Below are 17,503 nucleotides of genomic sequence, written 5' to 3'. Positions count from 1 at the left end.
TGTTAGACCCAGTAGATATCAGTCATTTTATCATACGATGATCCTAAATTTCTGTTGTAGTTGTGTGCCATTCTGCTTAAATGTTCACAGAAATGTGACTTTCAAGCTAAATTGTACCCACAGTCTAATAACTGCATCTCCTCCTTTCAGCTGTAGTCTCATCTACAGATGAAAGCTGCTACAGTCGTCTAATCAATCACACACTATGGCACTGTAAGTCAGTCCAAGGCCTTGTTCACGTGGGTATACTTAAGTGAGGACTATGTTTGCTCACATAGGGATGCACAGGCATTCCGTGCATCCCTGTGCAGGCAGTCCCATTCATGTCAATTGGGACGCAGCAGCTGTACATACACAGCTCCTGCTCCCAATTTGACATACAGATGTGGGTGCGCGACTGCAAACAAAGACAGCAGGGCCATCATACTGAATGGGCATGCTGGGAAGTTGCCCAGGGGCCCCACTTGCCGGGGGCCCCACCTGCCCAGAGACCCAGCCAAGCATTAGTCCCAATTACCGTGTGCATCCTGCCGCTGAACTTAGCAGTTGGCAAGCGCCTGTCGGCCCTGCCCTGCTGCAGCTCCACTTGGGCCGTGGAGGGGGAGCCCACAACTGCAGGAATGCCTGTCCACCTCCATGGGAACAGACACACACAGGACAGTCGAGTCTTACTCCCGTCCTTGTGTGTGTTCACCGGACCCAGCCACAGAACTTGGAAGCTGTCATTAGCCTTGCACCTCTGTACCAATAAATATTGCCTTATCGATAATTTGCATTTTTTATTCTCGTGGGTGATTGTGTAGGCAGGGCCCCAGTGCACTGCATTGCCCAGGGCCCTTTAAAGCTCTTAAGATTGCACTGGCAGACAGTGTGTATTGCACGGCTGTAAAATAGGGAGCAGCAGCTGCGTCTATGCAACCACTGCATCCCAACTGAATGAATAAATAGGACTGTCTGTAAAGGAATGCATGGCATGGTGCACCCTTAGGGACCCACATGTGAGCAGGGCCTTGGAGAAGCCATACACACTCTAATATGATTGTACAGTCCATATCCAATTGCATTTAAATGAACTAATACTGTGCAATAGGAGGACAAAGCTACACAATTCAATCAATTTCTATCCAATCGCACAGGCCCTTAACACACATAGTTGTCGGTAGATCTAAAGGAGATTGTACAATCAGATTGTTTAGTGCATGGTCAGCTTAAAAGGGGTGTGGGCAACTGTAGACATACAGTGCCTTGCAAAAGTATTCGGCCCCCTTGAACTTTGCGACCTTTTGCCACACTTCAGGCTTCAAACATAAAGATATAAAACTGTAATTTTTTGTGAAGAATCATCAACAAGTGGGACACAATCATGAAGTGGAACGAAATTTATTGGATATTTCAAACTTTTTTAACAAATAAAAAACTGAGATATTGGGCGTGCAAAATTATTCAGCCCCCTTAAGTTAATACTTTGTAGCGCCACCTTTTGCTGCGATTACAGCTGTAAGTCGCTTGGGGTATGTCTCTATCAGTTTTGCACATTGAGAGACTGAAATGTTTGCCCATTCCTCCTTGCAAAACAGCTTGAGCTCAGTGAGGTTGGATGGAGAGCGTTAGTGAACAGCAGTTTTCAGTTCTTTCCACAGATTCTCGATTGGATTCAGGTCTGGACTTTGACTTGGCCATTCTAACACCTGGATATGTTTATTTGTGAACCATTCCATTGTAGATTTTGCTTTATGTTTTGGATCATTGTCTTGTTGGAAGACAAATCTCCGTCCCAGTCTCAGGTCTTTTTCAGACTCCATCAGGTTTTCTTCCAGAATGGTCCTGTATTTGGCTCCATCCATCTTCCCATCAATTTTAACCACCTTCCCTGTCCCTGCTGAAGAGAAGTAGGCCCAAACCATGATGTTGCCACCACCATGTTTGACAGTGGGGATGGTGTGTTCAGGGTGATAAGCTGTGTTGCTTTTACGTCAAACATAACGTTTTGCATTGTTGCCAAAAAGTTCGATTTTGGTTTCATCTGACCAGAGCACCTTCTTCCACATGTTTGGTGTGTCTCCCAGGTGGCTTGTGGCAAACTTTAAACGACACTTTTTATGGATATCTTTAAGAAATGGCTTTCTTCTTGCCACTCTTCCATAAAGGCCAGATTTGTGCAGTATACAACTGATTGTTGTCCTATGGACAGAGTCTCCCACCTCAGCTGTAGATCTCTGCAGTTCATCCAGAGTGATCATGGGCCTCTTGGCTGCATCTCTAATCAGTCTTCTCCTTGTATGAGCTGAAAGTTTAAAAGGGACGGCCAGGTCTTCGTAGATTTGCAGTAATATGATACTCCTTCCATTTCAATATTATCGCTTGCAGTGTTCCTTGGGATGTTTAAAGCTTGGGAAATCTTTTTGTATCCAAATCTGGCTTTAAACTTCTCCACAACAGTATCTCGGACCTGCCTGGTGTGTTCTTTGTTCTTCATGATGCTCTCTGCGCTTTAAACGGACCTGTGAGACTATCACAGTGCAGGTGCATTTATACGGAGACTTTTTTACACACAGGTGGATTCTATTTATCATCATTAGTCATTTAGGTCAACATTGGATCATTCAGAGATCCTCACTGAACTTCTGGAGAGAGTTTGCTGCACTGAAAGTAAAGGGGCTGAATAATTTTGTACGCCCAATTTTTCAGTTTTTTATTTGTTAAAAAAGTTTGAAATATCCAATAAATTTCGTTCCGCTTCCTGATTGTGTCCCACTTGTTGTTGATTGTTCACAAAAAATTACAGTTTTATATCTTTATGTTTGAAGCCTGAAATATGGCAAAAGGTCGAAAAGTTCAAGGGGGCTGAATACTTTTGCAAGGCACTGTAGTTGTGAGCAGATTTTCAGAACTCCCTGGTTTATTTTTCATGCACAGTTACAATTTATTTGCTGAATTTAGGACTGGAGAAATTAAACATACAAAGTGGATTGTGAATAAGTTTAACCACTTTAGCCCCAGCCCTATTTCGGACACTTTTTGTTCACAAGTTAAAACCAGTATTTTTTCCTAGAAAACTACTTAGAACCCCCAAACATTATATATATTTTTTTAGCAAAGACTCTGGAGAATAAAATGTCGGTCATTGCAAAATTTTTTGTCACGCGGTATTTGCGCAGCGGTCTTTAAAACGCCATTTTTTTGGAAAAAATTTGAAAAATCACATTTCACTGCATTTAAAAAATACTAAACAGTAAAGTTAGCCCATTTTTTTTGTATATTGTGAAAGATGATGTCACGCCGAGTAAATAGATACCAAACATGTTACGGTTTAAAATTGCGCCCCCCCGTGGGATGGCGACAAACTACGGTCAATAGAGATCTCAATCTGCGACGCTTTAAATTTATTTAACGGTTACCAGTTTAGAGTTAGAGTGTAGCTCTTTTTTTTTAATTATTGCCCACGCTCTGGCGATCGCGGCGATACCTCACATGTGTGGTTTGAACAGCGATTTCATTTGCGGCTCGACTTGCGTATACGTTTTTTTTTGTGCGCGAGCTAACGGTGACGGGGACGGCTAAATTTTTTTTTTTTTCCTATTTATTTTTTCTTTTTTTTTAAACTTTATTACAGGTTTTTAAAAAAAAAAAAATCTGATCACTTTTATTGCTGTCACAAGCAATGTAAACATCCCTTGTGACAGCAATATGTCGTGACAGGTACACTTTATGGAGGGATCGAGGGTCTAAAAGACCCTAGACCCCTCCACTACACTTCCCTGTATGCAAAACGCCGAAAACGGCATTTTTGCATACAGCCGTTTTTCAAATCTGCCGCCTTTTGCAGCACAGTAACCCGGACGTGACGTCATGGACGCCGCCTCCGGGTTACGTCATCGGAGACCCGATCGATGCCGTTTCCGGCATTCATCGGGACTCCATCCAGCCGGCGGACGTGCCGGCTGGGTGCTCGGGGCTCCCGGTGGGACGGTAGCCCCGAGCAAAGCCGCGGAAGGCGGCGGGAGGGGGGGGACGTCCCCTCCCGCCCCCCCGGGTAACGATCGAGCGGCTCCCGAGCCGCATCGATCGTTACCGACGGAAAGCCGACCGTCGGCTTCAAACAACGGTACCGGGATGATGCCTCTAGCTAGAGGCATCATCCCGGTATAACCACTCAAAGTCTGATCACGTAGAGGTTACGTGACTGGTAGTAAAGTGGTTAATCAGTCGATCTACTGCTGTAAAAATGTTCCGTACATACAGTGCTGTGAAAAAGCATCCATACACCTTGAAATTTTACACATTGTGTCATGTTACAACCACAAATGTAAATGTATTTTATTGGGATTTTATGTGATACACCAACACAAAGTGGCACATAATTGTGAAGTGGAAGAAAAATGATAAATGGTTTTAAAAATTTTTTACAAATAAATATCTGAAAAGTGTGGCGTTCATTTGTATTCAGTCAATACTTTGTGAAACCACCTTCCACTGCAATTTAGTTGCAAAAAATTGTCAGCTCCAGTCGGAGCAGCTGTACTAACTATGCAAAGTTAGTACAGCGATCTTCCCTGCTGAGCTGTTGTGTTCTGACAAGGGGATGGCCCTCCTGCCAGAACACTCCAATCAGCACTCTCTGCCATTAGCCAGAGCACTGATCGGGAGTTAATCTGCTGCTGGTTTTGCGGCGTGCTTGTCTGACAGAAGTCGGCCAAACGACTGGCTTATTTTGGACAGGGTGGCATACACACAGGTCGAATGTCAGCCATTTCTTTTAGCCGGCTGATGTCTCCCGACATTCGGCCCCTTTGTACGGTGCTTTAGGATTGTATGGTAGGTACATGAAATGTTGTGCTGCTGGAGGCCAGAATGGATGCTACAAAGTGTTAACAAACCAAAATAAATAGTTTATTACAAGGGGATTTTTTTTACAAATCAACCTCAAAATCAACCATCAGCTGTTTTTAGGACTGCAGGACTACTTATTTAAAAAAGTGCTGAAACATACAGCTACTGTATAACAGACCTTTATAACAGGTTTTTACCTTCTCCAGGTAAAGAAAGTATTAGGAAACCTTTTTCTTCCCAGTAATCATATAGGGGTGCTTTCAAAAAAACTGAATTTGTGCTGGAGGAATGGCAAGAGGCTGCAGTTCCATCTAGAAGGGGTTTTATTAGCCCCGTTCTATCTGGCTATAAAAGGTTTTAGGAAAATTAAAAGTGAGCTGAATGTACTTTCTTAAAATGAGCACATGCTTTTATTGGTTACTGCAGTGTTTAGCCTAAAGCAGGGCTTTTTTTCAGCAGGAACGCAGTTCCGGCACCTCCAGTCTGAATGTATGTAATGGCAAAGGGGTGCTGGGGTCAGTGGGGTAAGCTGAATGGCCTATTGATACTGGCTGCTGGGTGATCTATTGTTGCTGGAGGGCATTTTGTTTGGGGGGGGACTATTGTTGCAGTGGGGGATTTATTTTTGCTTGGGGGAACTATTGTTGCTGGGGGGCTATTGTTGTTGGGGGGGTCTATTGTTGCAGTGGAGGATTTATTGGGGGGGGGTGGGCGATTGTTGCAGGGGAGGATTTATTGTTGCTGGAGGGCTATTGTTGTTAGGGGTCTATTGTTGCTGATTGCAGGGGATCTATTTTACTGTTTTGCTATTGTTGCAGGGGAAGATTTATTATTGCTGGGGGGGGGGATCTATTGTTGGGGGGTCTATTGTTGCTGATTCCAGGGGATCTATTTTACTGCTTTTCTAGCTATCATTAACAAATTCTATTCAAATTACCTAGAACCGCAACATGATACTTAGTTACTGGGTACTGGGAGGTGGGTAGAGGGTGGAAGCAAAGGACAGCGCTTGGAGGTGGGTAGGGGGTGGGGACAAGGGGTGACTCAGAAGAGGGGAGTACCTGTACCTATTCTTGGAGAAAAAAAACCCTGGCCTAAAGTATCCTCACTATGGCTTCCACATTTCCTCTTTACTATTTTTTAATTATTGTATAAAGCCTAGTACACACGGGCCAAATGTTGGACGGCAACAGCTGGTTCAATAGAAACCGGCTGACATCTTGCTGTGTGTATGGCAGCCAGTCAGACATTATCGAAAAAGGTCTACCATGTGGCTCCTCTTCAGCACTTTCAGCCAATAGCTGAGAGCACTGACCGGAGTGTTCTGGCGGGGAGGGGGGGAGAGATCATTTTACTAACATTGGATTGTTAGTACAGTGGCTCCGTCCTGAGCTGTCAGTAGTGTGTAGGAGGCTTTAAAGTGTAAACGAACTGTCTTACATGCTACAAATGTCATCCTGTTGATATCATCCTGTGAATACACAAGTGAATTGGATGTTATTTTTTTTAAACCTTTTTTTTTTTTTTACATATGCTGTCATTTTAGAGTCTATCTTTCTTAAATATAAACTATAATAGTTTTTGGTAAATATTTTATATGTTTATAAGTTTTTACATTTATATTTTATATTTGTATTCTATGTGTCTTTGTCTTACAAATTATCATCCAATACATGATAAAGGATACCCTAAGCACTGTGGGTTATTGAAAGTGACACCACAGCAGTTTGCTTTTTCTGATTAATACCTTGGACAGAGCTGTCCAATAAGGAGTTCCCTTGGGTGTAAATTTCAGCTTAGGCTATTGAACTTTGTAAACAACTGTTTTATACAATAAGGAAGATAAGAAGATTGAGAAGCCAGGAAGTTTCTGATCTCACAAACAAATAACATTATTCATTAGTGTTGAACGTGAGTGAATAAAATATATACGAAGCCAATTTACATTTTTCCCCTTAATAAGCGTAGAGATTTAAGACCTAAGCTTCCATTAGCTAGAAGAGATGACTCCTCACAATGAGCATATTCTGCCTTTTAGAATACAGAAAAAGCAGGAGGAAGAAGATAGACTGCGTCAGGAGCAGGAGAGGGTTCGGAGGATGCAGTTGGAACAACAAGCACTTGAGAGAGCACAGCTCCAGCAAGAGGAATATCGGCGAAAGCTGCAAGAAATTCAGAGGCGGAAACAGCAGGAAGAATTGGAGAGATTGGGTAATGTGGTAATACACCGTGTATCAGCACCAACAAATGTCATCAGCAGCAAACCTTGCGTGGTATTTCATCACAAAAGTTAAAGCTGAAAGTAATATACACAAAACTTAGAGAAATTTCAGTGCTTGACATTCATCCAATGAATGTTTTATAAAAAGATCCCTAATAGAGTAATCCCTATGATCGTTAGCTCCGTCTAATGGAACAAAATCACATAGCTGCGTTGAAGGATCAGTCCATTGAAAATTTGTATTGAGGTGATAAGGAGATGCTATTAAGTAGAATGACCTGTGTTTATGTCAATGGTTCCTGAAGTGAGATATCAGCACCTTAGTTCCAAGAACCTTCCATTGCCATCATGATAGGTTTTCACTCGCTCGTGGTTGCAGGAAAGAAATTGGCTCCATCTATGGTCGGCCTCATTTTTAGGTTTTAATCTATTATACATTTTTAAAAAAATAGGAGGAGGAGTTGTGAGTCAGAAACTGAGGAGATGAGGAGATGTGCTGCTGAAATACCTGAGAAATGTAAAAAGCTAGGGATTGCGAAACCAATAAACTGTTTATTGCTGGACATATACATAACAATCGGACTAACAGTTATATAGTGTGATGGCCTACCCGATGGGCCCAAATTTTATAGAATGTTTGGAAAGGTGCCAATACAACAATTGGTAAATGTGATAGAGTTTATGCAATCAGAATGTAAATATGTGTGGCCGGATTTAGACTGATATTTTAGGAAATACAAATGTAGAGGCGGTTAAGTTATAATGTGCAAAAAAATTGCTTAAAAGAGGATATGGTACTTGGCTGAGTGGAGCCATTTACTTGTAGGATTGTTCTGTGGTCAGACTTGGCCATACACAAGGCAGAAATTGCACAAGGTCATTTTTCAGTTTCCAGTACTTGTGGCTGTTTTACACTCATAGGCATGTCTAGTAATTATTGGGATTGAAGCAATATACCCTTCAGGCATAGGTAATTTTAGTGTCAGTATACTACCATGAATATAATTCTTGTATCATAAAAAGTAGTGTAATAGATACAGTGGGTAAAGAAAAAAATCACCCCCCTTTAAAATAATCACATTTTGTTGCTTTGCAGGCTGAAATGAAGACAGACACAGTTTTTGTTTTATCCAGCTGTATTTACTAGTGCAACCTATAACATACAGGTGAAAGATATAACACCAATATGTCAGAAAAAAAAAATTCAAAAACAAAATCACCAAGTTGGAAAAAGGATCACTCCCTTTATGTCAGTACTTTGTTGGACCACCTTTTACTTTAATTTCAGCCTTTAGTCTGTTGGTATATGTCTCTGCTAACTTTGCACATCTAGACTTTGCAGTATATTTGCCCATTCTTCTTTGCAGAACTGCTCAAGTTAAGTTCAATTTCATGGTGATCGTTTGTGGGCTGCAGTCTTCAAGTAATTCCACAGATTTTCAATGGGGTTTAAGTCTTGGCTCTGACTAAGTCATGATATGACATTCACTTTTTCTTCTTTAACCACTGTGCAGTCATTTTTGCTGTGTACTTTGGGTCATTGTCATGTTGGAAAGTAAACCTTCTTCCCATTGACAACTTTCTGGCAGAGGGCAGCACATTTTCCTCAAAAAATGTGATATTTTACCCCATCCACTTTTTCTTCTATCCTGACAAATACTCTAGTCCCTGCTGAAGAAACGCCCCCATAACAGGATATTATCACCTCCATGTTTTACTGTATGAATGGTGTTTTTTGGATGATAAGCTGTATTGGATTTCAGCCAGACATTATGTTTTTTAAAAAAAAGAGAGGGTTATCTGCTCTTGGAACCCTTATCAGCAGCCGAGCACTATAACCCAGAGTGATCAGCAGGACAGAGAGGAGGAGAAGGTGGCTGCCCAATACCAGACTCATTATCTAATGGGGACACGTGGCCACCACTTTATCAAAGAGAGAAACAAACATCATAATGAATGGAAGAACTGTTTGGCTTTTCCTTCTGTGCGCCACAGTAATCTACCTTCTAGAGTGTGTGCTTGTCTTCTGGGGCAATCGTGATGACATCTGAATCCTAGAATCTGAATCTGAGATCCAATTAAGCGAGCTTTGATCTGCCTGAGTAAGGGTGATCACTGGCTTAATGGTAAGCCTCCAGTGTGATTTGAATGTTGATGTCACCACTATGATCTCTGGATCTCTTTATTGAGCACGGATTTCCTCTGGGACTTTATTCTTTTTGGGGTCTTTTTTTTTCATGTACTTTATTTTTGTCTCACTAGTTTATTTTTTATACTTATTTTTTTTTGTATATGCACCATATATATGCACAGCGTCGCACTTTGTTTATAAATTATATATTGTTTGGTGTTGAGGCCAAATAATTCAATTTTAGTCTCATCTGATCGCCTTAAATGCACCCTGAAGATTTTGAGGCCACATGGAAAAAGGTGTTATGGTCAGATGGGACTAAAATTTAATTATTTGTCCTCAACACCAAACGATGTGTCTGGCGGAAAAATGGATGGAGCAAAATAACATCAAATTCTTGAGGTAAATCTGCTGCCCTCTGACAGAAAGTTGTCAGTGGGAAAGTTTATCTTCCAATATGACAATGATCTAAAGCACACAGCAAAAATGACCACACAGTGCTTGAAGGAGAAAAAGGTCCTTGCATGGCCTAATCAGAGCCCAGACCTAAACCATATTGAAACTCTGTGGAATGACTTAAAGACTACAGTCCACAAAACGGTCACCATCAAATTTAACTGAATTTAAGCAGTTCTGAAAAGAGTGGGCAAATTAGTCTAGATGTGCAAGGTTAGCAGAGACATATCCCTACAGACTAAAAGTTGTAATTAAAGCAAAAGGTGTTCTAAAAAAAAATTAGGGATGCACCGAATATTCGGCGGCCGAACATTATTCGGCCGAAAATAGAGAAAATGGCACTTTCGGTGTTCGGCCGAATAAATCAAAAGGCCGAATAATTTTGAGCCGAACAATGTCTCACCTTCCTCATTGCGGCTCGCGGTCCTCTATTATGATCTATGTAAAAAATGTCCTCTGCAGTAAGTAACCCTCTGATAATGTATGCAATGATCCTCTGTAGCTTCCGCCCTGACCGCTCACCTTCCTCATTGCGGCTCGCGGCTCCCTTCTCACACGCCGCCGGTGTCCTGTCCGGCCGCGAGTAGGGGGTGTGACGTCACGCGCGCGTCCCGCCCCCTGCTCCTGACTGGCGGCTCCTTCACACTAGGTCCACGCCCCGCCCCCCTGTTCGCGGCTTTTGGCTCTGGCTGCAGTTGAGGTATGTGATGTGGAGCTGAGCACATTTGGGGGAGAAGAATACGGTAGCTGGCAGCTGCACAAGCATTAGTGTGCAGACTGCCATATGTTGTTGCCACTTGCCATGCTAATTATATTAGAGTGCCCTATAAAGTGCCCCTTGACATAAAATGTGGCCATCAGCGTGCCCCTTATTTTATGCTAAGGGACATGCTGATGAGCAAATTTTATGTTAAGGGGCACGCTAATGGGCATATTTTATGTTAAGAGCAATGCTGATTTAAATGTTTTGTTTTGCCCATCAGAGTGCCCCCTAACATAAAATGTGCCCATCAGCGTGCCCCCTAACATAAAATGTGCCCATCAGCGTGCCCCCCGACATAAAATGTGCCCATCAGAGTGCCCCCTAACATAAAATGTGCCCATCAGCGTGCCCCTTATTTTATGCTAAGGGACATGCTGATGAGCATATTTTATGTTAAGGGGCACTCTGATGAGCATATTTTATGTTAAGGGGCACGCTAATGGGCATATTTTATGTTAAGGGGCACGCTAATGGGCATATTTTATGTTAAGAGCAACGCTGATTTAAATGTTTTGTTTTGCCCATCAGAGTGCCCCCTAACATAAAATGTGCCCATCAGCGTGCCCCCTGACATAAAATGTGCCCATCAGCGTGCCCCCTAAAAATTGGCAAAATAAATGGAAAAAATGCGAAACACCGCGTTCGGTATTCGGCCTTCGGCCAAGCATTTCATTATTATTCGGCTTCGGCCAAGAATTTCATTTCGGTGCATCCCTAAAAAAAATACTTACATAAGAGAGCGGGGGGGGGGAGGGGGTGTTGGGGTTGAACCTTTTTCCAACTCAGTAATTCTGTTTTTGCTTTTTTTTTTCCTGACATGTTGGTGTTATATCTTTCACTTGGATGTTATAAGTTGCACTAAGTAAATACAGGGGGATAAAATTGTGTCTTCAAATATCTTCATTTCAGGCTGCAAAGCAATAAAATGTGATTATTTTGAAGGGGGTGATTTGTTTTTATACCCACTTGTATATTATAATGGATGAGGCATTCCATACCAAGTCTGTCATATAAAAACTATTTTTCCACAGACGTTCCAGCTTCTTCATGTGTGATTCTTTGTGTGATTCTATATAAATTGTTTGATTATCCTGTAATCTAACTATACCCGGCAGCACTGGAACGCCAGAGGCAACAAGAACAAGAGCGCTTAGAAGCAGAAGAACGCATGCGTCTTTTAGAAATGGCAGCAGAAGAACGTGAGGAATACCACAGAAAGAAACGGGAAAGAGAGGAACAAGCCAAGCAAGAGGCAGAACGTCAGAGGCTGATGGCAGAGGCAGAAGCCAAGGCGCTAATGGAAGAAGCTCAAAGACAAGCTCAACTGTTAGCAAGGTAGGGGGCTAAATTCAGTAGAACAATCATCCTAATACCTTTTTAGGATACTACAGGATTTTTAGCTTCATTAAGCCTGTTACTAAATCTACTAATTCTAGCTAGCAGTCACCTTTCTAGTGTCTTTCTAGAAACTGATAAAGAACAATGCAAATTCTGTAAGTGACCAAGTATTGAATCAGATATGTAAAGTCAATCTCTAGTTCTGCACAGTAATAGTTCAAACGGAAAGGATTTTGGTTCTTGGTGTGAAAAAAATGCACTGTAATACATTAAAAAAATTGTACGGCACCGCACAAAAATACACATGACCGCACATTGAAGCAAGTGCTGTGATATGAATGGGGCCTTACAGTCAATGTATACAGTCTTTATTTCTTCATAATGCACCCAGCTATGTTATTTATATATCTACAGTCATGGTCATTGCCCACTTATTGTAAAGTCATATGCATGTATGACCCTGATTTGTTTTATAGCATGAATACCTGGGTTTTTGTACTTACCTGTAAAATCCATTTCTTGGAGTACACAGAGCAGACTTACATTACTACCTGGGTTATGCACCATCCATAGGTGAATGGACTTTGGCAAACAAAGACAGGAAGTCCTTCCCTTTAAAACCCCACCTAATAGGAGAGCATCGGTTTTGTAGTAAGCAATATTTCCCAATAGAGGGGAGAGGGACCTTTGTGTGCCGTGATATACTCAAAGAAATGGATTTTACAGGTAAGTACAAAAATCCAGTTTTCTTTTTCATACATCACGGGACACAGAGCAGGTTTAATAAACATGGCAACTGGAATGTCCCAAAGCACTGTTCACAAGAGGAGGGGGACACAGCCACCACCAGGCCCACAAAGCTACACAGCAGCCCGCAAGACACTGCAACCAAATGCAGCATTTTCTGCTGCACTTACATCCATCTTATAAAAACTCATGAAGGTGTGAATTTAAGGACCAGGTTGCAGCCTTGCAAACTTGTTCCACTAGGGCTTGATGACAGATAGCCCAAGAGGTCCCTTTACATCTGATAGAGTGACCCGTCACTCGTAACTGTGGTTTCCTTCCTTTCAAGCCACAGGCTTGAGAAAGCAGTTGCCAAATCCAATGTGAAATAGACAACAAAGTAGACGGCTGACCCTTCCTTGGTCCTTCGGAAAGGACAAATAACGAGTCTGACTGCCTGACTGCAGCAGTCAGTTTTAAATATATTTTTATATCCCACACCACATCCAGCATGTGAAGGGCCCTGTCCCCTGGTGACTCAGGCCTGGGAAAAAGAGAAGGCAAGACAATATCTTGATGAAGGTGAAAAGATGAAACTACTCTTGGCAAAAAAGACGGATGAAAATGTTGAACTACCTTGTCGTTATGGAGTATCAAAAACGGCTCCATTCTGAAAGGAACCAAGTTAGAAGCACTAACAGAGGATCCCTGATTGGCTCAAACAGTGGTCTCTGCAAGACTGACAATACCAAGTTGAGATCCCACAGGGCAATGGAGACCTATTTAGAGGTCTGTGTCCTTGAATATATGCTCATATGTGTGTCCTTGAATAAATGCTCATATCAGAGAATGGAAAGTAATTGGCCTCTGGAAAAAACAGTCAAGCCAGGCCAAAATCTACCTCATAATCGTACTCAGGGCCAGCTTCAACTCTACTCCAGACTGGAACATGAATCTCTGCAAAGGACAAAAAGAGAATCCAGAGACTGAGATCTCCTGCTCCACACTGACAGGACATTCTCCTGCAGAGGCCTGGAATGAAATTAAGCAAAAAGGACTGCCTCAAATGAGGCAACCATCTTCCCCAACACCCTCATCCAAGTGCAGATCAAGGGATACCTTAGCCCCCTGAGGGAAGCCTCCTGACTTCTCAGAGACACACATTTCTCTGGAGGAAAAAATATTTTGCCTGGACCAAATCCCAGATCAGGCCCAAATACTCCAGTCTCTGGGTTGATATTAGGACCGACTTTTGAAGATTGAGGACCCAGCCAAATCTTTCCAATGTCTGAACAATGAGATCCACATGGCCCGCAGTTTTAGAGCTGACTGCTCTCTGAGTAGCAGGTCTTCCCAGTAACCCAGAATGGGAACCCCCTGGATCCTCAAAAGATCCATAATGGGAGCAAATATTTTTATGAAAACCAAGGGGCCGTGACCAGACCGAACAGCAATACCACAAATTGATCATACTAATTCTCCATAGCAAAGCAGAGAAACATCTGATGAGGAGAAAAAATTGGAACATGCAGATAGGTGTCTTTTATGTCGACCCGAAAATGGCCCGGTTGCAATAAGGCTACCACTGTTCGTACTGATTGCATCCAAACTCTTTTCCTGAAGAAACTTGTTCAGATTTTTAAGTCAAACATTGGTTAAACATTGCCATCTGGCTTAAATCCCTGTCAGGAGTCTTGCGCCCCGGGGGATCGAGGTTAGGGTCCTACCTCTTCGGAGGGAAGACCATTCGTTTCGCACACCCTGTGCACTTTTTGTGTTCTCACGTTTGCGTGTGTGCACTTTTTTATGCACCGGGTGGAGTCTTTTGAGTGTGTTTCACACGCCACGGGCTTTAAAAAAAAAAAAATCTGGCTTGAGGACCACAAAGAGATTCAAGTAAAACCCAAGAAACCAGCCTGATCAGCCCCTGCAAAAGAAGATGATAGGACACCTGAAAAAGCAATGTTTTTTTTTGCAGATTCGCAGAAATATTTGAAAGCATAAAACATGGAGGAGGAAATTCTTAGAACTCCAACTTGTAGCCCCGAGAGAATAGACTAGACCCATTTGTCCACCACTGCCTCCTTGGTGGATTTGGAGTCTGACTTCACTGACTTGGGGGCCCAGTTTCTCTTGTGAAATTGACCTTGAGGCTTTACCCTAGAGATCAAGGCCTGAGAGCAGTGAAAAGGCTGTAGAGGATGCAGATCCTGATGTAGAAGCTGCAGCTATCCTACGAGCTGGGCGCTTACCCTTCTTCCTAAGAGGGAGAAGGGAACTTTCTCCTCCCATGATAATCTGAATATATGTGTCTAAATCTGCTTCAAACAAGCATTTCCAATGGAATGGAATGCTTCCAATAACTTTTTATAGGGTAACTTAGCTAACAGCCTAAGGGCACGAGATCTGCTGGATAGAATCTTTTTAAGGCATCTACTGCAAAGGGCTCAAGGCAAATCCTAAACTGTACCCTCTTCAGCCCCTTTAGAATCTATCTTAAACCAGGCATTTTGCCTGGCCCTTAACCTCTTGGCGCTGAGCACACACAATATGCAGCATTTCGTTGAGTTGGCCTTGGCGCCGAGCAGTCACATATTTGCGTGCAGTAGTGCAAAAATAGCTGTGCTCAGTTACCGGGAGCTTTCCGATCATGTGTCTGCCGTGACAGCCATTCATTGTGGTCACATGACCTTAAGCCCTGCCCAGCCTCCCAGCATTCTAAACCCCTCAAAGAGCCAGCAGGTGGTAGCTTCAAGGGGCTGAGACTCTGACAGACACCAATGGCTGCCACAATCGGCTGCATAGCTGCCCCCTCTAAAGAGAAATAAAGTCTCTAATTTCTTAACTGCCGGGTCCTTCAAGACCTGAACATCCTCTAATGGACATGTTAAATTCTTGTTAAGACAAAAAGCAGCAACTTCTATAGAGGGCATATGCCTTCTCTTAGTAAACTTTTCCTCCATCGGATAAAGCTGCTCAAACCTTTTAGGGGGAACAAACACCCTGACCGGATTCTGTAAAAACTACCGCCTCTAAATGGGGGGGTGTAATGGAAATGACTAAGCCCCTTGCAGCGGTCACCAGGAATCCAGCGGCAGACATTTTGTAGGTGTAGATTCAACAAGATGTAAATCCAAAACGTATCAGACCATCACTGATAAAGAACTCGTCATGAAGGCTTTCTGAGCCTGTGAGGCACTCTCACCCTTTCACAGGCTCCCAATCCTCGGATGAGAGTCCACATTTTGACCTTCCTCAAACTTCGCATTATCTGCCTCTTTCTCTACGTCTACCCATTCCTTCTCCAGTGTCAACAGAAGACCAGGTGGCAGCCTTGCACATCTGAAAACAGTTGCTTGATGTAAAAAAAAAAAAAAAAAAGTCCAAGAAGCACTTAAAGATAGTACATTGCACCTTAACATGATGGTCTGCCTGTACACCTAAAAATGGTGGAACATGAAGCCACAGAACCCTCTTGGGGTCCCTCTGGAACGACAAAAATAAAGAGAATCAGTTCTGGAAAAGAGCTGGAAAGAGGAATGGAACGATAACTACCCTAAACAAGAAGGAAGTCCTAGTTCTTAACACCACTTTGTTTCTATGTACGTGTGTGGACTGTACTTGAAACATTCCCCCAACAGATGATAACAGTACTCAGGCCCACAGCATTAACCCCTTCCACGGTGGAAACAGGAAATTTTGGAGGTAGTTGATGTAGCTCCTAATGCTCAGCCCAAGCAGCCCACAACAAAGTTAATCTTTAAATACAAGACAATGCCAGTGGTCTGCATGCTCTGCAACTTTGGGGTCTGGAAAACGTCCTATGCAGAAACCAGTGCCATAAGATCTTTTTCAGGCTATCCCTGCAATGTCCACTCCAGTGGGGTCCAGATGGGGCACTCCAAAGGCTAGGCTGAGAGCGGCCACACCAGATAGCTGCAATAGGAGTTAACAGCTCCAGCAGCAGTGTAGAGAAAAGTCTTCTTAAAATAAAAATGTGTTGAACAGTAAGAAAATAAAGTGCTAAACAAAACTGGTTAGTCTTTTACACTGCAGAGCTGAAAAAAGACATTCATCCTCCTAGGACCCTAGCAAAATACTAAGGCATACTGGTAGTGGGGGTGGTTATCTTGGGTTGGCCTACAATTTTTGGTTTTGTCCAATCCTCTTGTAGGCAGCAGCATAGCCTGAAGGTGAAAGACTTCCTGTTTATCTCAATGGATGGGAAAGAAACATGGATTTAAACATTGCTTTGCAATCACATAGTTCTTACACTTCTATTGTTGTAAGCTGTTTTTTCCCTTTTAAATTACTTAAAGACAAAATTAAGTTTACATTTTTTTTTTTGTAAATTTGGCTAGCGTGGGGAAGGGTTAAGCATTCTTTCTGGTTTTCGTTGCTTTCTGTGTAAACTGTTGAGAAGGCAGAAAGAGGAATACAATCACTTTTATTAGCAAGAAGGGAAAAGTTATCATCAGGTTTTTCTCGTTGTCTGTGCCCCTACTGTGGATGTTCTTCACACATCTTGTATGTTCTCTGGGGCAGGAAATAAATGGGGGGGGGTTTCCTCAACTGAGAAAAAACAATAGAAAAACAGACATTGATTCTAGCCATCTCCCACTTTATCTAAAACAAAAAAAAATGTTGGCCAGAGTTAGGCTTTAATGAAAAAAAATCTAGTTAACTTTACTGTAAGTAAAAACATTTAAGTTTCTGTTTTGGCATATACTAAAAAGTATTTTTTGGTGCAAGTCTTATTGCGAGGGATATCAAAGCTAAGTTCATACTAGTTAGTACATGTGAATTTTTGTGCCTTTTTCGTGTTTTTATTTTTATTTTATTCCCATTGAAAGCCATAAGTTTAAAATTGTGCATTGTTGCACCAAAGAAAGCTCCAGTACTTTTTTCCAAGATGCATTGTAGAAAAATGCACAGGTGTGAACAGGCCCCCATAGAAAAAATGGATTTTTGTAAAATCTTACCGTAAAATCCTTTTCTCTTAAGCTCATTGACAAACGCAGTCCTCTTGATTAATATC

At 42.3% G+C, this 17,503-nt stretch overlaps 1 protein-coding gene across 1 annotated transcript in view; it reads left to right on the top strand.

The window, feature by feature from the left end:
- The window catches only part of KIAA2012, a 270,773-nt gene that overhangs the window by 248,306 nt on the left and 4,964 nt on the right, over positions 1-17,503 (top strand). Inside the window, exons 26-27 of the mRNA XM_082262270.1 lie at positions 6,869-7,041; positions 11,517-11,736. Of these exons, the coding sequence (XP_082118396.1) occupies positions 6,869-7,041; positions 11,517-11,736 (393 nt within the window). The remainder of the gene's footprint in view (positions 1-6,868; positions 7,042-11,516; positions 11,737-17,503) is intronic.

Source organism: Pelophylax lessonae, assembly GCF_965119305.1.
Source record: "Pelophylax lessonae genome assembly, chromosome: 6".
NCBI lineage: Eukaryota > Metazoa > Chordata > Amphibia > Anura > Ranidae > Pelophylax > Pelophylax lessonae.
This window is presented reverse-complemented; position numbering and strand designations above follow the sequence as displayed.